Here is a 25,011-nt window from a genome sequence, read left to right as displayed (position 1 = left end):
GCTGCTTCCCCCTTCTGTCTCAGTCCTTGGCAGATAGATTTATTTTCTAGAGCAGTGTTATGGAAGATCGAGGTTCCCAAAACCTGTGTTTAGGGACTTTGTTTGCTTCCTGACAACTCTAACCAATGGACCTTAGTATTTTTTTGTGCTTTGATTAGTACTGTTTTTCACTAAAATCAAACTGCTTTAGGTGTATCTGAGGAATCTCAGATATCTCCAGTGTTACACAGAATTGACTGGCAGTAGTGTATGCCCTATATTTAATTTAGTAACTTTGATTTCATGGCATGCTGCCATTCATGCTCTAGGTTCCAAGCATCTGACTTAGTCAAACTCTTGAATCTCTGCTTCCATCCCAGATCTTAAAAGACATCTTGGTGCTGTAGCACAAAGCCTATAATTTATATCTCCCACAGTAGTTTTAGTATCCACTTTAGTTTTGGATTCAACTCAAGACAAAGCAGAATTTATATTGCAGATCATGCAGCAGTCCTCCTGTAATGAATTACATTGTTTATAAAAATTCCTGTTTTCAAATTGTCTGGTAAGTCTTCAGAAAGCTCATCACTTACCCAGAGTTATTTCTGAAGCTATTTGTGGAATCACCATGATTGACTGGGGAAATCTAATTTATAATTTTGAACATATAATTTATACAACACTCTGCCAAAGCTTTCTTTAAAATCTGTTTTCAGACATGAATTGGAATGATTGGTGATATTAATTTTGCTTTTTTAACCTGAAACTGTAGTTGAACACATAATCCACAGTGATTTATTTTTACATAATATTCCATTTTCCTATTTGTGTAATATCTACAGGCAGATAGTCATTTTCTCAAGCTGGTTCATTAATTAGATTTATTGGATGGATGTCTTTTGTTATTGTGTTGTAACTTATGTATTGATCACTATTATATGAAATTCTCAGTCTTTGCTGTTCCCTTACAGTTGGATAGAAAACTCCCATGGATGTCTGAATTCAAACATGAGGGTTTGCATATGCAAACTGTCCTCAAGGAACACTTGGAAGTCTCTATTCTCTTTCACAGTTATGAAGTGTTATAACTTCTATATGACTGCATCATCCTCATCCCTGGTGTGTTGCTTTTAAAGACTGTGTTGGTATTTTTATTTCTTAGTTGCCAAATTAAAATAAAAGTTTAAACCCAAAAGATTAGTGCGTGGTGATCCTAGAAGCAGGTAAATTAGTGCAGGGAGATGACTAGCGACCCTTCATAGTCTCTAGAAACTTCAGATGAGCTGGAAATAGAAACTGCATCATATTTTGTGCCTGTTTGGACTGTTTGTAAAACAAGCATCATAATATTGACTCATATTTCATTCACAAAGGAGAGCCCCTTGAGTAAAGGAAAAGAATTGTCATTCATAAGAGCAATTTCCAATGAACATAGGGAAGGTGCCCAGAAATGGCTCATTCCTGGTTCCTTGCTGTGGCATCCATGGTTGTGTTCAGTCCTGATATTTATTTTCCAGTTCAGTATGACAGAACTCAGGTCTAAAAGAAAGGTAATGGCAAGTATGATTGTATTCTATAACCGCACTGCAGCAAGTAAAACTCTCAATAGAGAATTAATTAAAAAGAATAAACTTTTTGTGTTGAATTGATTTAGTCTCTCCCAGGGCTTCTCCTGCTCCATGTTTTATCCAGAGGGAGGTGCTGGGTCTCTGCAGGCAATTTTGGCTGCCCATGTTGTGTTCCTATTTCCCACAGTCGGTCCCTCTTCGAGGTATTTTATTTGCTGGCTTTGAAAAAGTAACATTGCTAATCTGTTCCCTCAGAGCTAAAACTATGCAGATAAAAATAAAGAGGATGAAGAGGAATCACTCAACTATTGAGCCTGCTAGAAAACCCAGTTTTTAACTGCTGCATTAAGCTTTGTGCCCTTCACCAACTATCCTCACGTTGCTAAAATCCTTCACAAATGCTTTTTTATGGTCAGATTCAGGCCACTCTGACATGAGCTGAGAGGCACCATATGCTTCAGGTAACCTCTCTGAAGCAGTTGCCAGTGGGACCACTTTTGTAACTGCTCACCAACGTGAGCAGAGGTTACACAATCTCACCCATGGTGAATAATAATGTCAAAGAGCCATTAGCAGTGCGGAGTGACAAAGTGTGGAGAGATCCATCAGCTCATCCCGTGTTTAATGAAACAGAAATGAACATCGTATTGCCCTTGTTTTCTGTCAGATTTTCCAGGTCTCCATGAGGCTTATTAATCTCATGGTGTAATGGAAAATGTGTTGCTGTGTTACATAGGACAGCAGCCTTTGTGCAGCAGGACTGAAGGCGTTATTAGTCTTTGTCTTATTTACATGCTGTACCGGGGCGCGTGCTGCCCGAGCGCGGCGCAGAGAGGAGTTCTAAAATGTTTGTGGGTTTCTGAAGTGTGTTCTAATGCGTGCAGCCAGATGGCTCCATGGTAAGTTGTTTTAACCTGAAGTAATGATCAGAAATCCCCTTTTGAGATAAACTGTCAACACACGCTACAGATCTTGGAAATTTGCTGCTGCAAAAAATACCAAATACGTTGCATTTTAGTGCACCCCAAAATGAACGTTTCCATGTTTCTGAAGGCGAGCTTTCAGGCTCTCAGAAGTAAAGAAAGGAATGGGTAGATGGTGTTATTGTAAAATACCAATTTCACTAAGTATATCATAAACTTTCACAATTCCTTTTATTTTTTAAATGAAGGGCCAATTTCAAATAAGCTCTGACAAAAACAATCTTGTTGTTTACACTTGAGATCTAGTTACAGTCATTCTTTATTAGCTAGGAAAAAACCCAAAAGCTGTTATTCCTGTTAGGAAAAAAAATCCTAGCTTCCAGGGACAGAACAACCCAAGTTCATAGAATCACAGATACACAGGATCTCCTGAGCTGGGAGGGACCCACAAGGATTGAGTGCAACCCTTGGCACTGGAGAGGGGAGCCCAACAATCCCACCCCACGTGCCTGAGAGCATTTTCCAAATGCTTCCTGAGCTTTGTCAAGCCTGAGGCTCTGACTCCTTCCCTAGGGAAGCTATTCCAGTGCTCAGCCACCCTCTGGGGGAAGAACTTTTTCCTGATGTCCTGCTAAGCTGGACCATATGGTGACACTTCATCTAGGGTGTGCCACTAAAATGAGATTCTTGTGCTTTGTTTTCAGCATGTGTCACTTAAAAAGATCTTTGTACAGGTTGGGGATCACTAGGGATGAGAAAACATTGCAAAATTGTGCTTCTGAGAGTTAGAAGTTGTCACATCTCTGAATGCTGTTCTATATTTTAATAATAATAATAGTTATAAGGATATTTTAGTTTTGCTTAAAGAATTAATAACCCAGTGACATTGCAGCTATTTTGACTTGCACAGCTTTGGAAATTTGTAAGATTAAACGCGAATATCATGTGTTTATTAGAAACAGTGGAAACATTTGCCTTTGGCATATCCATTATGTAAGCAATGATTTTTCTCCTTTTTTTTTTTTTTTTTTTTTTTTTTCCTTCTTCTTTCCTTTTATTTTCCAGCAGACTGTGTTTATCAGTGAGGTATGTGTTGATACAAGTTTCATAAAGGACGAGCTGCATGTGGACATTGCAGCAGCACTTCCCAAATGTTTCTGGAGTTGTTTAGGTTTGGTTAGAGCCTCACAATGGTTCACAAAACCCCAGGGATGGGAGTTCCCCTTCTTCTTCCCCACAGTGACAGGCACAGAGGAGGATTTGGGCTGAGGGGAGACTTGCAGGATACTGGGACTGGGATGGGAGAGGGGCTGTTGGTGAGAACAAAGATGTGCTGGGATCTCTGCTGGTTCTCCTCCTGATGGATCCATTGTCTCTGCCCATATCCTGGTGCAGTATCAGCAATAACAGTGCTGGGTTTCTGAGTGCCACAAACTGGGGGCAGACACAAAGTTTTGGTGTCCTCAGCTGGCTGCTGCCATTGACAATTGTGTCATTTCCCTGTGCCTGGCGTTGGCCAGGGTGCTCCTTCTCCTGCAGAACTGTTGGTTTTGTTCTGCTGGGAGTTCTGCACCTTTCTCTGAGCAGGCAGTACAATGAATGAAGTAATTTGCGTGACACAAAGGCTTTGCCAAATTTTGGAAGTCTCGTGTTTGAAAAGGAGCGGCTGCAGTTTGTGATGCCGCACTGATTAATCACCAAATACAGAACTTCTGTCGAGGGTCCAGTGAGCAGCAGAATTAGCACTTCCTAAAGGGATGGGAGCAATTCCATTAGTGAGAATTCCCACTGAAATTGTGGAATTTCTGTGCCGTTGCAGAAATGATTCTCACACTTTTGAAAATGTTGTCTCCTAGCTGTGTGCAAGTCGCCTACAAGAACACTGCTGCTACATTTGCATTCTGACAGTGTCCTGTTAGGAGCTGATTACATTTTATTTTAAAAATTATTTTCCTGATGTTGGCTCCAGGTTAGATAAATGCTGATATAATGCAGTCATAGTTTAAACTATACATAACCCTATCTGTGTATTTTACTGAAAGTAATTTATGGGGCCAAATCTCAGACCAGACAATTGTTGTTACAGAATTTCTGAGTTTTGGGGACCTTTTTGCAGCTTTCTCAGCCTGTACTTACTCTGACTAAGGAGTGTTAATGCCATTCTACAGGACACTGCAGTTCTTTTCTTTGCTAGTGAAAGAAGTAACTGATGGCCAGTGAATGTATTTTTACAGCAAGTGAATACCTTTAAAGAAAGATAGTAAATTATTCTAGGGTGGAAGGAACTACCATATTTTCAGTGACTCCAGAACTGCTCCCACATCAGAGGTGGGTTGTTAGATAAATAGTTGTTAGGTTACTACTAGGGCAGGGAATCACTTTCATTCTCCATCACACTGAACATTCAGTTATTCCCTACAAAACAAATACCAAATGACATCCTAGCTGCTACTTCAAGCTCACAATTTCTGTCTTGCAGCCTGCCTCTCCCAGATAAGTCTCTAAATGGCTGTACCAAAGTGGTGTTTTAGCAATAGGACTGCGTTTTTTCCTGTTTCATCTTGTTTGAAGTAACTACTAATTGAGAGCTAAAGTAACTGAGAATGACCCTTCTGGCTGGTGATTGTGGCTGTTACTGGGGAAGTGGGTCACTGGGGTTCAGTACCTGCTTCACTGAGACTTTAATTGCTTACAGAAAGTGGGATTGGAGGAGGAGAGGAGTGAGCAGCCCTCAGCCCCTGCACAGCTACCGTGTTCCAATCCCCCCAGGCTGGGAAGGGAATTAAACCAGGTTACTCCCACCTCACCAGTAAGGCAGGTGCCTCTGACAGAATTGTGACTCTAACCTTGTTTTCCGCTGGTTTTCCACAAAAGAGCCAAACTCATAATGTTTTATTGTAAATTCTGTAGTGCTTGGGTTTTGTTTTTTTTTTTTCCCCTGAAAAATCAAATATTCTAAGGGAAATTTATTTAATAATTAAAAAAAAAAAAGTTCAGCCTTTAAAAAAAGTTGTTTTATGACAACCAGCATTTTATTTGGTTTTCTTGTGTCAGCTAGAAAAAGCTCAGTATTCTTCAAATATGGTCAATGAATTTAGGTACAGGTAATTTGTACCATGTAATTTATATTCTGTGCATCACTAACATATCACATACTTAAAATGTAAATTTATTTATAAATATGCACACACAGATAGTATATGTTTATATTATTTTAGATTTATGTAAAATATATCGATGTCTTGTTACAATAAATTCTATAAAATTACTGACAGATTTCTGTTGAACTGTGGCCAGATGTAGTAACCTCTGAGGAGTTTCCCCTTTCTTCATCGTTGTCTCTTTGCTGCTTAATGTTTAAAACCTTGGATTTTTCCTTTCTCTTTAAAAATATGAACATTATCATAATTTGTTGGAAATAATGTGTAAACTATCAATATGTGATATATTTATTTCAGTGCACATAAAAGTAAGATTTTTAGATAAACACCAATAGAAATATTTTTGACCATGTAAAAAACCCCAATTTTCATAAGGTTACATCTTTTTACTTCTCTGTATATACAAAAACTACATTACAGAGATTAAATTTTACTCTGCAGAGTAAAATGCAAGCAGAAAATTATTTTTCATTTTTCAGTGCAAGCAATGGATTATCATTTATTTATGAGACTTTTTTTAATCTAGAATATATGGAAATCTTTTCTTGAAGCACCATGTAATATTGAATTGGGAATGTTGTCTGACAGTTTTCTTCTTACAGTTGCATAGAATGATTCCAGTGTATGAATTTTTTAAAGAGGCTTCAATATACTCTGTGTTTTAAAGGGGGGAAGTAATCAGGGTAATCTTGAAGAATCTTATAGATGTGCCTCATCTGCCCCTTCGTTCTTCAAACAAACTTCTGCACAAAACACTGGGCTGTAGCAGCTTTTGCCATCAAGGGAAACATCCAGATGTTTTTCACTGTCCCAGTGTATCTGCATTCAGGAATTCACTGATGTGGCCCAAATGCACTCATTTCTACTGCTTTTTATTCTCCTAAAGGAACCTAATCAGAGCAGAGGGATGGATTTTAATCAGAGTTTGAATCTAGTGGTAAATGGGTCCAGACAACATTCCCAAACAGATTTTAATCAGAGTTTGAATCTAGTGGTAAAAGGGTCCAGCATTTAAAGGGTTTATTACTTTTTGTCTGAGAATGTAAAGTAGAAGTCAAATTAGAAAGCCATTTTTAATGGCTTTTTAGCATCCCCCAAAGGTTTTCATCCCTCAGGACAGCCCCATCTCTTTTTGGGATTGGGTACTAGTCCCCTTGTCAGAGGAAATTCCCCACGGAGCTCCTGAGGGTGCTGTGCTCCTCCAGTGCCTCATCCATAGGTGTGTAATTGGAGGAGTCCTTAACGAGTCTGGCTATTACAGCAAATCTGTGCCATGAAACTGTTGCAAGTTCCCGTTCCTATCACAGACCAGAGGTCAGCCAGTTGCTTTTGTTTTCCTAAAAAAACCCAGTATAAAGCAGGCCCTGTGGGCAGGTAAGTCAAAACAAAAGACGGAACAAAAGATGTGGAATAGAACATCATTATTATGAATAGAATGATCTACAAACAGTGTGCCTCATAATTCCACGGGTTTTGGTATTCATAAATTATAGTGACAGAAAGATGTAATGCTAACCTATTCATTTAGGTTGGTATGAATTTGACATTAAAATGCTTACAGTTTTTATACATTAAAAGAGTCCTTAGAGAGAAATGAAGCCAATTAAGGAGAAATAAAGACCTGTGTGTCTTTCTGTATGTATACCTTCATCAAAATGCAGTTGTATAAACAATAGAAAATCAAGGTATTTATGCAGCAATTGCTTTTCCCTTTCCCTTCCTCAACAATTACCTGTATGCTAATGATTATAATTTGAGGCTTATATGGAGAAAATAGCATCTATTTTCTGCAGAGAGATACCGTGACAGAAAATAGTTTTCTCTGAACTTGTTTAATCTTAATGCCTTGGTGTCCAGATAATAAAGTATTTTGTAATAATTTCAGGCAGACATTCTGCTTTCATCTTTAGCTTTCTGTTGTATTCTATTGTACTGAACTCAGGAATATGCTCTGCCAGTCTCTTTTTTGTTGGTATTTTTACGTTGTTTGTAACAGATGAATGAGAAGTTGTATTTGGGACCAAATCCTAAATCGATGAACACATATATGAGCACTTCTTACTGCAAGGAAAAGGAATATGGGGACATTCTTTATGTGAGGAATAAAAGCTTTTACGTGCTGAATCTAAACTTTCTAAGGAAGCTAATTTTCTCACAGGTTCCCTGTGAGCCAATTTCTTTCCTCCAACCACGGCCGGTGCCGCACGCTTCAGAAAGGGAGCCTGTAATGTAACCTACACCGCTGAGTTTATTTCTTCCAGGGTGTAACCTAAGCTGTAAAGCGGGAGATAAGAGCGGGTGTGCGCGGTGGCAGCGCCGGGCTCAGCGGGGTTCGATAAGCGGAGCGGCTCTGCAGGAAGGAGCCGTGGTGTCTCCCCAGGTTCTCCTGCGCTGCTGACATCCCACCCTGCCTGCTGGCGCCGTGGGTCGATGAGGGGACACGGTGCCCTGGCTGTGCCTCGTTGTCCTCCAGGGCTGGCCTGGCAGGTGCAGGTGTGGGTGCAGAACGTGGAGCTCTCCTTCTCCTTGTCCTGCTGGCCTGGCACAGGGATCATTGCAAGGATCTGCTCTTTGGGGCTCTGTAGGAAACGCGGGGATTAAGGTTTTGCGGTGCCTACATATGTTATACTAGGCTGGGTTGTGATTTTAGTCTGGAGAAACCACCAAAACTGAACCAAGCAGGGTTTTGACAGCTCTGTTGCGACCTCATCGTGACTGCGTTGTTTCGCCATTACAGGCGATAACAAAATATGGAGTTTGGATTGCAGGTTTGAAAGAACAAGTCTGCAGAAATCAGCATTATGTAAGAAGCTGAATAAATTTTAGAGTCCAACAGAAAAAGTCACATTATGTTAACCACAGATAATTCTGGAAGGCTTTCTCCTGTTCAAATTATGCGTTTTATAAAAACACATTGTGGTACATTTGGCATTCCGGTCATAGAAAGAAAGAGCTATTTGTAAAAAGTTACATATGGTCATCTGAACTAATTGCTAAAACGACTCTACATTAATTGGATAATTAAAGATTGCGAACATGTGGCTATTGTATTCCTTGGGCATCATGCCAACAGTTTCTGTGGCTGGAAAAAGGTCTGTTAACATGCTGGATCCTTTTCCATAAAAATAAATAAGCAACAAGGGTCTTAAATTTAGATTAGAAAAACTTCGTTTTTTTAAATTGAGTTTTAAAATGCATTCATGATTTCTATTGTGTTTATGTTTTAACACTTTTGAGCGGTGGCAACTTTGATTTTTTTAGCATCCATCTCACAAATTAATAGTATTGATTTTTGTTTTAGATTTATTGTTAGCATTTTGGAAAGTGTTCTGTAATTGTTGATACTTTGTAACATGAGACCTAGCGCTCCCTGGTTTATTTTGAAGAGGATGAGTGTTGGCACTCCGTTTGAAGAACTTTGTAATAGCAGTAAATTGTCTATGTGCTTTACCTTTACCTATCAAGGTTATTTGTCAGAAAAATTATGTTTGGTAACTGGGATTTCTTTCACTGGGTGACACACAAGCTGCACAAATCCCTGTGCACACCAGTCACTTTTTTGTGTTTTTCTTTCTTTGTGTGTGTGTGTGTTTGTGAGGTTTTGGTTACTATGCTTCTTGTTCTTAATTTGAAAGTAAAATCTGTGGTCTCAGAATGACCTCAAAGTGACTGACCCCTAAATCCAATCACTCCAGAGTCCTTTGAAAATTGACAAATATGTCAAATTTACCTTTAACTATCAAAACATTTAAAAAGTATTTTATTTGCTAGTGCAAATAATAATTCTTAAGTATTAATTGTTGCAGTGTGATTTGATCTTACTGATTTGCTGATATCCATCCACACTGTGAGTTTATAGCAGTATAATCTTCTTATTTTATTGTGAATTATCAATTTTGTAAGAGTGAAAAATTCTGGATGAGCAATTTATTGATTGGTTTAGTCTGAGAAAAAGGTTCACAATTGGTCAATACATAGTCAAAAGGGTGTCAGAGACATGAAAAAATAGATTGTGGTTTTTATTTGTATGTTTTGTGACTTGCATATGCTTGCTTTGTTTATGCTTTCATATTATTTTCTTTAAACCAGTTGTAACATTTATTTTAATGACAGGACTGCAAAATCAGCGAGGTGAGAGAAATATAGGAATACTTTTAATGCAGGCAAATAACCATAGTTACACTCTATTCGCTGGTTTTAACCAGTGATACAAAAATGTATTATGCTTCTAAATTTTCACTAAGTTCAGATAAAAATTGTAATTAGGATGCATGATTGTCTTATTTTCCTTGGATAGGATTTTTTTTTTTTCCTACAAAACTTTTGTAGCAATGTTCCGTGTTCATACCCAAACCAATACAAGGGATATCCTGACATTTGTGTCAAAACTGCAGCACCACTTCCACGCCAACCTGGGTATTACCTGTTCCATCATCGCAGTCATGTTAAAATAACTAATGAAGAGAAACTTGTCCAGACAAAGGAATGAGACACTCTGAATTAACTAAAAATGCAAATTGCAGCCAAAGAGGTTAAGGGAAGAAAAAGTATTTCTATAGATGGAATTCCATCCAAACTTGGTTGTATGCCACTGAGTACTGTGTGTTTGGAATGAGGATTTGAGCTGAATTATTTGTCTAAGAAGTGGATGTAGTATTAGAGAGCAGTTGACTGAGACGTAGAGTGTACTTTACCCTTTTCTATGAAAACTATCAGGATGTTTCAAGAAAGAAAAATATGCAAAGTGTGTTTATGGGTGTATGTGAAGAATGGAAGGCAGATGAAGCGTACTTGGCAAAAAAATTACCAGATTTACCGAGAGACTTAAAATTTATTGAAGTTAAAAAGCCCATGGACTTTGCAAATGGTAGCAATACCTAGTTCTCTGAAAGAGCCCAAAGTGTTTCTTTGCATGTGGCCTGAACAAAATGTGGCATTCCATGTGAGCCAGCAAAGGCTGGTTGTGCTCTTGAGTAAAGCTGTTACCAGGGATTCATTCATCACCATTTTGAATAACAGTCTATTGATGATTTTCAGAGTGGGGGGAATAAGGAAAAAAAGTGAGGATTCCCTGTGATAATAAAGGAAGTTGGTAGAAGCGTAGAAGGCAGAAGGAAATGGGTGTATATTCCTGTTTTTTTGACTAAATTGTCTCTTGAGTTCCAGCACTGAAAAGTCTGAAATTGCCTTGCCCTGGTGAAGCTCCATCTCTGAGCAGCGTGTCCAACACAGAGGCTGCTCATGCACAGCAGCACGTGGGTGTGATGTCCATTTTATAAGTCTAAATATTTCACATATATTATTTGTTTGCCACTGCCTGAATGCAATTCAGCAGCTGACCCAGCAAGGGGAGCTGTAGATTAGTGTGGACAGTTCTGTGGCTTCATGCACCAGAAATTCTCAAATAAGAGCATTTTCTTGAGGGTCTGTCTATTTGACTAAATTTCTGAATTTTCACAGTGATTTCAAGGGAGGGCTCCATAAAATATTTGACTGCAGGTTGTGTGAGAGAGCTGTTTATTCTCTCTCAGCCCACCCCACCTCCTCCCCCCAAATTAAAATGTTTCTAAAGCTGCGCTGGTTCTGTCTAATAATAAAACAGCATCAATATCTGTGTGTGTGATATCAGTTCATCTGGTCCTGGATAATCTGGTACAGGAGTCAATGAACTTAATGCAGTATTGGTAATCCAAAAGGGTTTGAGTTAAGTGTTTTTGACATGCAGAATCAAGAGTCAAGGGCAAAGCAGACTTTAAATATTCCTTCAGCACAGTCTGGTAGGGATGTAATTGAATACCTCAGGTAAAGCATCTTATCAGAACTAAAGCTGGTTAGTGCCTCATTGCCAAGCAGGGAGGTGCTATGTGTCTTCTGCACACAAGTGCTATTTTGACATTGTTGGAAGTCCTTTGAGGTCTCAGTTCACCCTGGGAATTCTGTCAGGGATGCATTTGCACGTTATAGAATAAATTCTGCTTCACCCAAGTTGCTCCATGGCATGGTCCTTGCTCTAGCATTTTAGTGGTTAATGCCAAAGCAGCTGAAAGATTAGGAGAAGTACAAACAGGAATCAGGAAAGGAATAAATATTGCACGTTTGTGTTGTTAATGCGATATAAATTTTCATAGTAAAATACAGAAATGTTTCCACTCAGGCTAGATTTATAACTCATATGTTCCTTTAAGAGGCATATGGAGAGAATTTAGTGAAAAGACATGTATCAGGAGACTGAACTGCCAGAAATTTTCTATCCCAATCTATCTCTGGGGTTGCGAGGGATTGTGCAGAGGAAGAAGCCTGAGCATAAACAATGTGTTCAAATGTCTGTGAACAGACGAAGTTTTATGACTCTGATTTTTTCCATATCTTAAAGCTGCATTATGGGTATTTTGCTATTTGATATGTTTATGGAACAGCAGCTCCTGCAGCCATGCAGTTCAGGCTAATTCTCATTGCAAGTAATGTGAATGGGGGGCAGTGTCTCGAGAAGATAGAGGGCTGAGGCACATTCTCAAATAGAAAGAGTTCAAAAGACCTACAGATATTTTACTTCCCATTTGTGATTTATTTTTGGGCTTATCACTAAGCATATTGAAAAATAGAGGCATTGTCATTTGGTTCTTCAATTTGTATTTTTTTTTTTTCCTTTGTTGATGGTGATCCTTAAAACTCCAGTGTGCATTTTCTTGACACAGAACTTGCTAGGGCATATCCTATTTTATCTGTCTATAAAATACTTCATTATTCTGGGGAGATGCAAAATAATTATACATTTTAATCAAATTTTTCCTATTAATTTTGGATGAACAGAGCACATTTGTTTTTAACTCTCCATTTAAAAATGAAATGTAAGAATTGTTACAGAGGGAGAGGATTTTGATATTATATCAATCTAAATCTATGTGAATTGTCAGGGATAATGTTAAAACCTAAAATGTCATGTTAGACTGGGAACAAATTTGTTTTCATAGGAGTGATACCTGTACTCCACAACATGTGAGTAGTGCTTAATGTGGAGCTTCTGGAGTGCTGTTGGGTCTGTGTCAATGGAGACACTGGTTTGTGAGACAAATTTACTCACAAAAATGTGAGGAAGTAAGGTTTTTGTTGTTCATCTCTTTCAATACTTTCCTGCTTTTCATCTGTGTATGCTAAATTTTTAAAAGAGACATTTTTTCATACCTTAAAAGAAGAAAAATCACTTGTAGCAAGAGCTGTATTTCATAGTAGTGTAGTAGTATATGGTGCTATAGTAGTATCTGCTATAATAAAAATAATATCCTTAACATCTAGTATTCACAGAAAACATGGTAGATGTGTTTCAGAAACAAATATGCTCAAGTTGCCAGATTGATTCCTGAGCATGGAATAATTCTGTAGAAGCGTTTATTACAGAGCTCACCCAGACTGCATCACTTACAGGAGTCTGGCAAGATGGAAAAAATACAACTCTCAAATGAACAAATCTCAAGCCAGTAATATTCACCTTTTTCATTTTCCTTTCCATTCATAATTGATTCTAAACTTATGTGAATCTTTCAGAATAACTGTCTTATTGATTGGAAACAAGCTATAAAATATTGTTATAAGAGCAATTCACTTTTTTTCTCTCTGATTACTGTAAACAGACACTGATCAGGCAAAATGCTGTTTTTTCTTTTCATATATTGTGTGATTTGTGCCATTATGCATGGAAAACAACATAAGGAAAATGTCACAGGTAGAGAAGGGCATTAATCTTATGTTTTTACAGTGCAAGATTAAGGATTTTATACCTATGCAAAAGGCAGGGCACATCTTCGTCTATTCTGTGTTACAGAACTTCTGTCAAAACCCTTCCTATATAAGTGTAAAATGTTCTAAAACGTGGGAGTTCACTGCCACTCAAAATCATTAAGTTCCTGTCCTATATGTGCATTTACACGTATTATCTTCTTATATAAGATACAATTCCTATTGAGAAATGGCTGTTTCCAAAAGATTTGAATCATTTTTTACAGGTGGGTGGTGCACACCCACTGCTAATAAAAATACACCTGAAGAAGTGTTAAAGCAGCCTCCATTTTTCACTCCTTTGGTAATTAAGGATCCATCCATTTTCAGCACTTCAGGCCTTTTACACTCATAGAGGAGTTCTTTGATACGGCTCTGAATGATGGATGTTCACAATGAGGAGACCTAAAGAAGTTTGTGCTCTATATCACTGCAGGAATGAAACCAGTAAATTTAGAAGACAGAGTAAGAAAGCTTGTGTTTGTTGGCAAACTGTTACCCTGACTAAATCATCGCCGTGATTCGTGTGTAGGTGTGTTTGAAAATTCCCAGAGGTAATATTGAAGAATTATTAAAAGGGTCTTTTTTCAATAAATTACCCAATGTTGTTGTGCACATTCTTGGCAAACTGTGGGGATGCTTGAATTCCTTTGGCTATATCTGTGTTTGGAAAGGACTCAGAAAAACGTGGTATGCTGTCTGCAGTAAGCCAAGTGAGAAATGGTTCTCTGGGAGGTAGCAACAGTTGTTGTCTTTGCTGTGAATTTCTGTTGATTTTTTTTTTTTTTTTTTTTTTTTTGGTCATGAGATTTGCCACTTCTAACTTTCTAGCAGGTACATTAATTCGAAGTTTCTAGCATTAAGGACTCTTCAGTGGCAAGGAAATTTGGAGCAGTAAAAGTTGCTGGCTTACACACTTTCTGTGTGAGTGTGAAGAAGAGCATCCAATCTTTTCAGTTATTTGCAAACCTGTAGTTTTTATTCTCCCCACTTAAATTTCAATAGTAACTGGTGGGCCCCTTTAGTTCTCTTGCACTTGGTTTCTATTGCACCATTGCCAGTATTGGAGCTGCTTTTTATTAGAGATATTCTTCATGGAATCAACTGGGGAAGCCAAATTAAAAAAACCAAAAAAAACAAAAAACAAATTGAAAATATAAACTGAAAGCAAATAGTGGAGAATTTTCAGTGTTAGTTATTGATTTCCTTGATTGTGAGCACACAGGAATGCTGACACTCAGTGTACCTAATTGTGATTTTATTGACTATCATTTCTACCTTGTTTACACTGCCAGGGTTTGTTGGTCACTGTGACTGATGGTTTTCACTCATTCCAAGTTTTGCAGCTCTGACCAAATCATCCTTAGTTTATTTTCTTTATTTTTTCTTGGTACGACATCCCTGCCTGTTTAAGTTTTCCGTGTAACATGACCACAGGTGACTTCTATGGATGTAGGTTCTGATAATTTTACCTCTTTTCTCAGTTTATACTCCTTAGTTTTGGTTTATAGGTAATACATGGGCTATTTTTCGTACTTTGCCCAATCCAATTATCTGTGCAATGAGCAGCCACTCATTACTCACTTAATTGCTAAATCTTCCACCATCAGACCAAGGTACCAAACCTAGGGACAAAGCTTATCCTGTAAATGAGGTTGGACTTCTGCAGAGATTTTAATCTACGGAGAAACGGGGCAGAGGCATGGGAACAGGGAACATAACCAGTCTTCAGACATGGCAATGTGGGAAGACGTGGATGACTGGGAACCAGTGTGAATGTCCCTCTGCTCAAGAGCCCTGCCTCTGCTGGGGCTCCTCTCCTGGAAATGTTCTGTCTGAACACTTGTAGGGGTGGAAAAGGCACAGGATAGTGCAGTTCTCTAGGATTTTCTTTTTCTTTCCAGTGCAATTTGGGGTACTTCCCTGACCCAGCTGTATTCAGTGTCTGGCTTCTTCCCAAAATAGATCCTGACAATATAACATGATGGAAGAGATGTCTATCTACACCCTTGTACAAGAGAAGAAAAGTCTATTATATGAAAAGATATTTCCTAAGTTCATTTGCTACCCCCAGATACTGCTGGAGAGGAATTAGAAACCTTGGCCTATATAATTCCTTCTTTAATCTAGCTATGCTCTAACAAAAAAACCCAACCAACCAAAAAAAAAAAAAAAAAAAGGAGAGGGGAGCAGTTTACCTTTTAAATAACACAAGCACCATGAGGAAAAAATATTCATGTTTCTCCTCTGGCAATTTTAATCTTTGTATCTTTCTGGTGTATTGTATGGCGAGATGTCATTAAGAATTTTATGGTAATGATTACGTTGGCCTTGCAGACTATTTTTTACTAGCTTTTTTTACTGTCACATTTGCTACATAAGCTTAATTTTATGTTATTGCAATGATGTTCCGTGGTGTGTTCAAATAATCGATTGCAGTACAAGGGTTGTTCCATTGGGATCACATTATATGAGTTTATAATATACAATATGTGCTTTGATGTATACATGTAGTGTTTGCTGTTTTTCCCCCTCTCCTTAAATACAGAAATTTCTAGTTGTGTTTATTCCCCTCGTCAGCATACTTTATCATATCAAAGCCTTTACAGACAGTGTAGAACTACTGAGTTATGTTTGGGTCATGTTTTGCAGTGTGCCCTTTAATACTGTAGCTTTAGAAATGCAATTTTCAGCCTCCGCTTATTAGAATATGATAAAGTATTCCTGGTCTATGTCCAGCTCCGCTAATCTCCAGACTACACTTCATGAATTAGGCATGAAGATTTTAGTCAATGTGCTTTCAAAGACCAATGTTTAGGGAATCATGGATTTTCTACAAGCTGAGGGAGAAATCTATAATAGGAAGAACTGATTTTCAAACATCATATTCTGTAGAAAAAAAAATGACCATTTCTGGCTTGGAAACCAGAAACATTTCCTTTTAGAATACTCAAGAACTGGTTAAAAATATATTGTGGGTTTTAACTTCTAAAAGGAGTAGCTTTTTAAAATGCACTGTACGTGCTGTGTAGTGTATAGAGGCTCATACATATTAGATACCACGTAGACACCTCCCGAGTTGTGGGTTAAAAAACAAGCCACACCAAAGTTGACTTGGTTTAGTGATATTAACCTAAACTCACAAATGGGCACTCCTCTGTTTCATCTTTTCACCAGCAGGTGAGGTCTGGCCAAGGGGGGCAAGTAAAGGTGGTGTAAATTGGAACATATAAACAGAATTTAAATTCTGCCCGGCTGCTTTAGCTTTCACTGAAGGCAAAGTCCAAATTAAGCAAGATCATACAGAAAAATACACAAATATGTATTCATAATGCCACCCAGTCTGACCCACTTGTGGCTTTAATCATCTTTTGTTTCTGGGTGAGACTCATCATCTTGATTTTTGTGGACTATAGCCTCAAAGTTGATTCATGAGCTCATCATCTTGAGGAAGACCTGCAAGAAGTAAGTCAGACTTGAGAGGACTATAACCAACCTCCACCTCACTGGGAAATGTCACCTGTTGGTAGCTAACTTTAATAATGATTTTTGGCTTTTGGGAGAAAGGAGGGTATTCCAGGCACTGTTAGGGTTAGTTTGATCACAGTCACCTTTCTAATGTAAAAGGCTGGTGTTAGTCAAACTCTGCAGGATTTTCATAGTTCTCTCCTGGACTGAACTGTGTAACCCTTGGCTTAGGGAGCACAGTCCTAGAGTGGATGCATTTCTTCCAAAATGAGTAGTTAAGGAGGAAGTGGGAAGGTACCTTTTCATTTTTTGGGCACTTTTCTATCCATTGATGTGTACAGCACTTTGTAGTTCCTGCTGTAATTACACTGAGATTTCATACACTGCAATGTTTAGCCGCTGAGGAATTAAAGGACAGTTGTAACTTGTCTGGATGCAAATGGGAACCTTTCTGCCTGAAGGAGACAGCAGGGTGTAATGAATCCCATCACCACTGCCCCTTCCTCCCAGATGCGTGAGGTTGAGGCTCTGTGTGTTCATGAGTGTTTTTAAATGTCCTTTCTCAGTCTCTCTCCTACTGTATTAAGTCATTCTACCCAACATGGTATTTTTCCCACTTTTGGTAAATCATAAATAATATGAGGTGCTGGCATTGCTTTTGTTTGCTTGTGTTTGGTTAAATATTTGTTGTGTTTTTTGGAAGGGAAGAATTTTTCCATCCTGTGAGACACACACACACACATCTGTATGCACACATCCATATAGCTACTAACCATGTGATGTGCTTATCTAGGGGAAGAAAAAAGGCAGCTAAATGCTGGATTTTATGCTGTTGTTTTCTAAAATATTCAATACATTTTCAATTGCAAAAGTTATTCTTAACCAAACATAATGTAGTTGAGAGAAATCACAGGAAACATAGAAAATGGTCTCAGATTTCCAGAGTATTTGCTACACTAATTATTTAGATGGGAGTAACAGCATCAGACAAGAGCTCTGTGTTCTTTTTCAGCACTATTAAAGCATTCCTAAAAGAAAAATGAGACCTACAGCTGGACATAAATTGTGCTAAACATTGAATACCAACCTGCATCCGTCTGTATTTGCTAAAGTCAAGGAGAGCCGTAAGCAGGACAGTGGTGTTAATTCTGGCTTGTGATTGTCAGAAATGTGGTAGGAAGCTGCCAGCAAGGCAGAAGCTGTGGAAGTGTCCCTCTGGAGGTTGCAGATGTGATGGTCAGTGCTGGACACAGGCACTTTGGCAATAAAGCACTCACATGGAGCAGGGAGTCTGAAAAACATTTCCTGCTGGTAGAATGAGTTACTCTGCATCCTGCCTGCCTGAATCAGAAACCAAATCCATCCTCGTGTTTTACCATTTCCCTGCACTTTGCAGCCAGGAATCAGCCAGTCCAAAGGCTGTAGTAAAGTAAGGTTGTCCTCCCTTGACATCTGTGTAACCACAGAAAAGTAGAGCAAGAAATAGAAATCCTAAATTAATCACACAGAATTCCTTATGCAGAAGTGTGCAATGGTTCAACAGAAAGTGAAGGGATGAATTAATACACTGATAAGAACAGAACAAAATAATTGTGATGTAAGCTGCAAACTGGAGCAGTGGCCAGCGTCAGTTCTTTGAACAAAAGATTGAGGTAGGCACAAAATCACAGTTTTGTTAACTGAGGTTTAATTTATTTTCTCTTTGGAAAAGTAGAGACAGGTGAGATTAATACCAGGAGTTTTGGACTATGCAGATCTCAGCTCTTGAGTACACTGCTGGGTTAAATTGCCCTGCTGTGCTTTGCTATGTCATTCAGTTGTTTTGCTACAAAAAAAATCCCATGTTTTGCTTTGCACAACAAATTTGCAGCATCAGCCAAACACAGGTTCAGACAGAGGGAGCTGGTTAGGAGACTCTCTTTCAGACACTGGGAAATTTAGAATTTTAGTTTTACATTCTACCAGCAAAGTTGGTGCTGTTTTGTAAAACTTGCTATTAACTTGATAACCCCTTTCTAAAACTTGCACAAATAACATGTTAGCATAGGTGGAAGGGTTATGAGGGTCTATTTGATAGTTCCTTCAACTACAATAAAAGCCTCAGAAAATAGTTACCTGCTAGTGTTTGCCTTCCTTATGGTGCTTTTGGTTTTCTTTCGAAAATAGACAGAGCAGATATACCTAAATTAGTAGGTATTATGTTATCAAATAAATGGTTTAGGCACTTGGAGGTACAGAGAAACATCTCATGATTTTCAAAACAAAATTCAAGCAGCCCGGGAAGGTCACTGCACTGCACAGGTGCTTTTGAAAATACAAGTTAGGCCCATGGCTTCCCTTTCAGGTTTCTAAAATCCTTTGAAAATACACTCAGTGATGCCTAAAACTTAAGTCTGCTAAGAGCCTAATTGCTAGTTGAAAAATTAAGTTTCCAAATCTTATCAAATTCCAGCGGTATGTACTCTTCCAAGTGCCTCAGCCACTTTATGAAAGTGAGATGTGTGGTTTAAAATGCCGCATTTATTCTTAGAGCACTTTCTTAGCCTGGGCTCGCTCCTGCCCCGGGGGGAATGGCAGAGTGAGAACAGGGACTCCTGGTTCTAGATTTCCAATAGTCGAAATAGCATCTATTCAGCTGAATTGTGCACACAGCTTACCTGCCTGGTGTCAAAACCTGATTGATGCAGGTGGAGCTGGAGTAAATGTTCTTGGCTGGGGCTGCTGTGCCAGGCTGCTTTGGATGATGCACTGTGAGTGCTGAGGTTCCTCATTGAGTTTTGCTCTATGGGCTCCAATGATTACCTGAACTATCTGTGTGCAGTATTTTTAGCCCTTCAAGGGTCATTGTTTGCTGTCTATTTTAAAATCTTTTTGGGCACACTATACAGGCTGTTAATAAAACTGCGTTTTTTCAATGGGTTTATAGGGATTAGAATCTCCAATTGCTCTCATTTTTCTCTCTATATTACAGGAAGTTTCTGTGGTATATGGTTGGCAAATGTTGACATTGTATTGTTTTTTTCCTGCATTTGTGGGCAATAATGGATTGAAGAGCATCTTATGGGTTTTTATTTTGCCAGAATCCATACTGGTTAGTCATATGCCTATAAATCACATTTTTCTATCTATCATTAGAGCTCCTGCTGATGATTAATGAACTGAAAGTTCTAGGACTGAATCTTGAAGGGTTTTTAATCTAGAAATCCTTATGGAAGGACAAATAATAAATTGCATAATAACACTTATGTTTATACCAAATATTTAATGTGCTCACCTGTTTTCTGACTAAAGTGGGGTAGTAGTTGTGAGACTACGGGAAGAATATAGAGGGAAAACTGTAATTTTTCTTGAGGAAGTGGGAGCTGATCACTGGCCATCAGTCCTGGGTGTTTGGGGACAGTGAACCAGTCCCAGTGCTCTCATGGTGTCAGATTTTCAGCCGCAATTGAGAATCCCATCCTTACTTTTAAAGGGGGAGATTCAGAATACCTGTAGATCAAGGCATTAATTTTATCATTAGTATGTAATTTATTATGAAACAATACAATATCATATGTATTTTTGCTTCTTTGTTTGTTTTCCGCTTGGTCTTATTGATTGTTACAGAAGCTTTATTTTATCCTCCCATCGTTTTCTTAATATTTCCCTGGATAAGCCTTAGATCCCTGTGCCCTGCTGTGGTGCTGCTTTCAGGATTTTGGCCAAAACCAGCACATCTTAGGCTAGGTCTGGAACCAATGTGAAATGACTTTTTGACACTGGCATTTTGGGGTTTTTTTATGATTTAAATTAATTGTTTTTCTATGGCACAAAAATACAAAATGACTGTCAAACAACAGCCAAGTACAGTTCAGTGGAAGAAGAAGCTGAAGCAAGCAAATTTGTGACAGAAAGAATATTGAAACTGGATTGGCAACCCTGGTTTTCCCTTATGGCAATTATTCAAATTATTTTCAGAATCCACCTTAGTTACAGAATATGTTGTTAAATTTATCTTTTAAACTCAGATGTACAGTAATGTAATGTAGTGATCAGATCCCCCAAACTATATTTTTGGGAGTTAATTCTTTGCTAGCAGGTACATGTGAATCTTGGCTCTGAAACAATCACTGTGTTTAATACTGTTTGCCAAACTAATACATGCTCATTGTCTGATCACATCCTTTATAATGTGGAAATTGTGATCCAGTTAACATTATGTACTTGACTACACAGGGATGATATTTTTTTCTATATTAAATTTAATCTAAGTTCAATGCTTTCGTAGATATACTTATATGATAGTGAATTTTACCTTTTTATCTCGGCTGAGTGCTGTTAATCAGAATTATCTTGGGTCTTCAATCCAAAAACTTGAATGTGCTTACAATTCTATTTATTTTAGGACTTTATCCTAAATTAGCAATGATTGTCAGGTTTTAAGGGACGTGCACACTTATACTTCCTCATCTCTTCACAGGCACAGAGCTGTGAAGTAACAATTCCAGTAACAGGAACTGAAAAAATGTGGATTTTTGATAATGTGGATTTTTAGTACAGTGTAAAAGGTCACAATTTTGAAAGTGACAGAATTATAAATGGAGATGTTTTATTTTTATTTATATGTTCCCTGAATTTAGTGGTAGAGATAACTGGTCTTGTTAGAGCTCTTTTCTTGTCCTGTCTGTCCCTCACCAAGACTCCAGTTTATCACAAGAAAAACTTCCCTCTTTTTTTAAAGCAGGTATTTTGTGTCATCAATCCCGTTTGATTCAGCCCTACAGAAGTTTGATCAAGCTACATATCCTCTCGCTAGGATCAATTTTAACCACGAGGTATAGATTGAAATATCTGTGTGTGTCAATTTGACAAAGAGAACAGAGGAGATATCTTTACTGGAATTGTATTGCACTTGACAGATTCCTCCCCCCACCTGCAGGTATTGACGGAGCGTGGGGGGATCAGGAATCGCTTCAGCTGCAGCATTGCTGGGGTGCGAGAGTGCATCCTTCTCCCATGGAACAGGGGGATGTACGCTTGAATTTCGTGGTTCTTATTTGGAAAATGTGCATTTTAAGAGGCAGTGGAAACTGCTGGAGGCAGATTGGAGCCGGCTTGCAAGGGTGAATGACTGGGAGGAAGATGTTCATCCCACGGGCAGTGAAAAGCCTGTCCTCTTTGAATCCCCCTTCATGCTGCAGAAGATTCTCCAGGCATGTGGGGGTGGGTGGGATGTGTGTGGAGCTTCTCCAGGGGCAGAACCCCTGTGTGGTGCTGGCAGAGCTCTCACAGTCACAGCTCCTGCACGTCAGGCTTTCTGAAGTCACCGCCTTTGTGACCCAAAACGCAGCACCAGCCCTCTCTGCTAAGGCGTGAGATGAGGGAAAATGTTTGGGTTTTTTATTATTTGCAGTTTAGAATCACAAAATATGCTGATGAAGAAGGGACCCACAAGGGTCATCGAGTCCAACTCCCTGCACAGGACACCCCAACAATTCCACCCTGTGCCCCTGAGCATTGTCCAAATCTTCCTGGAGCTCTGTCAGGCTGGTGCTGTGACCACATCCCTGGGGAGCCTGTTCAGTGCCCAACCACGCTCTGGGAGAAGAAATTCTTTCTAATATCCATCCTAATCCTGCCCTGACACTTCAGGCCATTCCCTGGGCTCCTGTCACTGTCACCACAGAGGAGAAATCAGTGTCTGCCCCTCCTCTTCCCCTCACAAAAGATGTTTCTTTGTGGTGAGGTCTCCCCTCAGTCCCCTCCTGTCCAGGCTGAACAGACCAAGTGCCCTCAGCTGCTCCTCATGTGGTTTCCCCTCACGAGATTCCAAATTTGGGGTCTGGGAGCCTCATTAGTATGTGGTTTTCCAGCAGTGTTGTATTTTAGCTAGCAGACAAAAGAGAGAAAATTGGAGAAAATTAGGTATTCCCTCAGGGAGAAAGCATGAGGGAAAACCTGGCTTGGAAGATTCCTGACTCTTCTGTTTAGTTGTCTGTTAGTCCACTGTGATAAGGACCAAGGGTTCTGATGGTTCTGATGTCCTCTTTGGTATGGAATATTAGGACTCTGTTTTCCTGTGTAGGAACCCATCCCTCAAAATTACAATCTACTCTTAAGATTATTCTTACTTAAAGGAAAATTACTTTAGTTACAGTATATTGGTTTACTAGTCCAGTTTTATCTATAAATCTGTTTTCAGCAATACAAGATCCAGTCATCTTTATTAAGGCTTTATTCTGTAAATTAAGTTCTTTTTCTACTGTGGACTTTATAATAACAGTACATGACCTGCACTGACAACAGCTTATTAAAACATAGGCTAAATGTATCTTAAAGCTCAGATGCAGAAGCACACAAGCATATTTCATCTTGCAAATGAATGAAGATAATTTAACACATTCAAAAACTGAGTTTTCCTGTGGTTCATTTGTATCTAGATCCTGAAATTGTGAATATGCATTTCAGCCTCTCTGTGTACCAGCTGGGCAAAAGCAATGACAAAAATCTACATCACTTTAAAATCAACATCTAGGAGGCTGAATTATGGAATGCAGTGCAGTTGATATGCTCATACCACAACAGAAGATATGATTTGTGAGTTTGAACTTATTTTGTATTTTTAGCATTTTTACCCCAAAAGCATGGGCTGTGCCATTTCATTTTTGACTGTATGTGGTTATCACAAAAGTCACAAGACTCCAGCTCTGTGACTCCGGCAGCACAATTAGCAAATAACTCCTAGCAACTGGGTGATTTCTATTCGTGGACAAAAATGACCTGCAATATTATCAGCACAGAAATAAGTAGAATGCAGTTTATGGAATGAAGTTATAAAGCAGAGATAAGTGAAATTTGTTGTGAAAGTTTCCTAAACCATGGCTGTGCTGAATATACTGACAAAATTAAGCAAATGAGAAGTCACCCTAATTACTGATGAGCAAAGGGATAATTTCCACTGAGTTTCCTCTCTCTCTCTCTTTTTTTTTTTTTTTTTTTAAATTTCTTTTTTAAGGAAGGATGCTATTGTTGTAGTTCAGAAAGCCCCGGGCAGCTTAGAAATCAGGCAAAAAAATCAATAGCCCACTTGTTGAAGATAAGTGAATTAGCTTGTGTTGAATGTAACTGAGTACCTGAACACTCCAGTGAGCAGCCTTTGTTTTGTGAGAAGGGAGATGTGTGAGCTTTCTCTTCTGAGGGCTGTGGTGGTGCACATCTCAGATTAATCACCCTGAGTAAGAGGAAGCTGACCACTTACACACAGAAACTGTGGATTTTCATTCTGCCTGTCTTGTTCCTGTTCACCATGCTGAGCAGATTTCCACATGTTTCAAAAAAGATGATGAATCTCACAGAAGAGTTTTAGTGAACAATAACAAGGGGGACCAGAGCGTAAGTAGTGTGTTACACTGCAATCTGCCATGGGGCACATTCAAAACTTCTTTCCTGCTCTGTGCAGGCTCAGGTTCTCTTTCCTTTCACATCTGTTAGATCTCTAGGACGCTCCTCTCACGTGTCTGTGTACTTCAGGTAGGAAATGCTTCTGTCCAGTGTGGTCAGTGTCCGGAACACAGGCCACTTGTCGTTCTGTGTCCAGAGAGAGCAGCCCCTGTCTGCTCCTGACACGCAGGATGTGCAGTGCCTGGTTGCTCTGCCCTCCCTGCAGCCTGAGGAACAGCTCTGAGCTCCTCCTGCTTTGCCACTGACCTCTGTGTTAACTGTACCTGTCACTAAGATGATGTTGTCCCAATCCAGCTGCTTCCGAGTCTCTGAGTCTCCAGAAGTGGGAGAGCAATGCAGAGAGGTTCTTACCCCAACTTTACAGCTTCCTGACCCTCGAGTGAGTTCCCAGCTCAGTGTTAACAGGGTGGAAGGATTCCTCAAAGTGCCCCCTGGACACTGATAGTCCTGGAGGCCGTGTAGCAGTGAGGGATGGCATCACCTCGTGTTGACAGCTCTCAATTCCTTTCTGAACCATCAGTGGGAGAGATCTGAAGGCAGCCACGTGGGACTGGTGTTGTCCTGGGAGGTGCAGCCAGTCAGACCTGGCACTGGCCACAGTGCTCCCACCCCATCCTGTTCTCCCTGAGCAGCTCAAAATCATCCTGCTGAACTTCACAGAGTCACTAGCAGAATTGCCACCTGGACACTTCAGGGTTA

At 39.2% G+C, this 25,011-nt stretch overlaps 1 protein-coding gene across 10 annotated transcripts in view; it reads left to right on the top strand.

The window, feature by feature from the left end:
• Window positions 1-25,011, top strand: part of WWOX (WW domain containing oxidoreductase) — a 478,837-nt gene that overhangs the window by 171,314 nt on the left and 282,512 nt on the right. Inside the window, exon 9 of one of the 10 annotated variants that reach the window (XM_058422124.1) lies at window positions 21,593-21,637. The exons of 3 other annotated variants lie outside the window; for them this stretch is intronic. In XM_058422124.1, coding sequence (XP_058278107.1) covers window positions 21,593-21,622 — 30 coding nt within the window. In that variant the 3' untranslated portion in view covers window positions 21,623-21,637. Of the gene's footprint in view, window positions 1-950; window positions 1,516-3,535; window positions 3,764-10,791; window positions 10,819-13,734; window positions 13,869-21,592; window positions 21,638-25,011 lie in introns of those variants that run through there. 6 more of the 10 variants (XM_040075527.2, XM_040075539.1, XM_040075535.1 and 3 more) reach the window with 6 other exon arrangements.

The sequence above is a fragment of the Hirundo rustica genome, chromosome 11, assembly GCF_015227805.2.
Source record: "Hirundo rustica isolate bHirRus1 chromosome 11, bHirRus1.pri.v3, whole genome shotgun sequence".
In the NCBI taxonomy this organism is placed as follows: domain Eukaryota; kingdom Metazoa; phylum Chordata; class Aves; order Passeriformes; family Hirundinidae; genus Hirundo; species Hirundo rustica.
The sequence above is the reverse complement of the archived record's forward strand: the minus strand, read 5'-3'. Positions and strand labels throughout refer to the sequence as shown.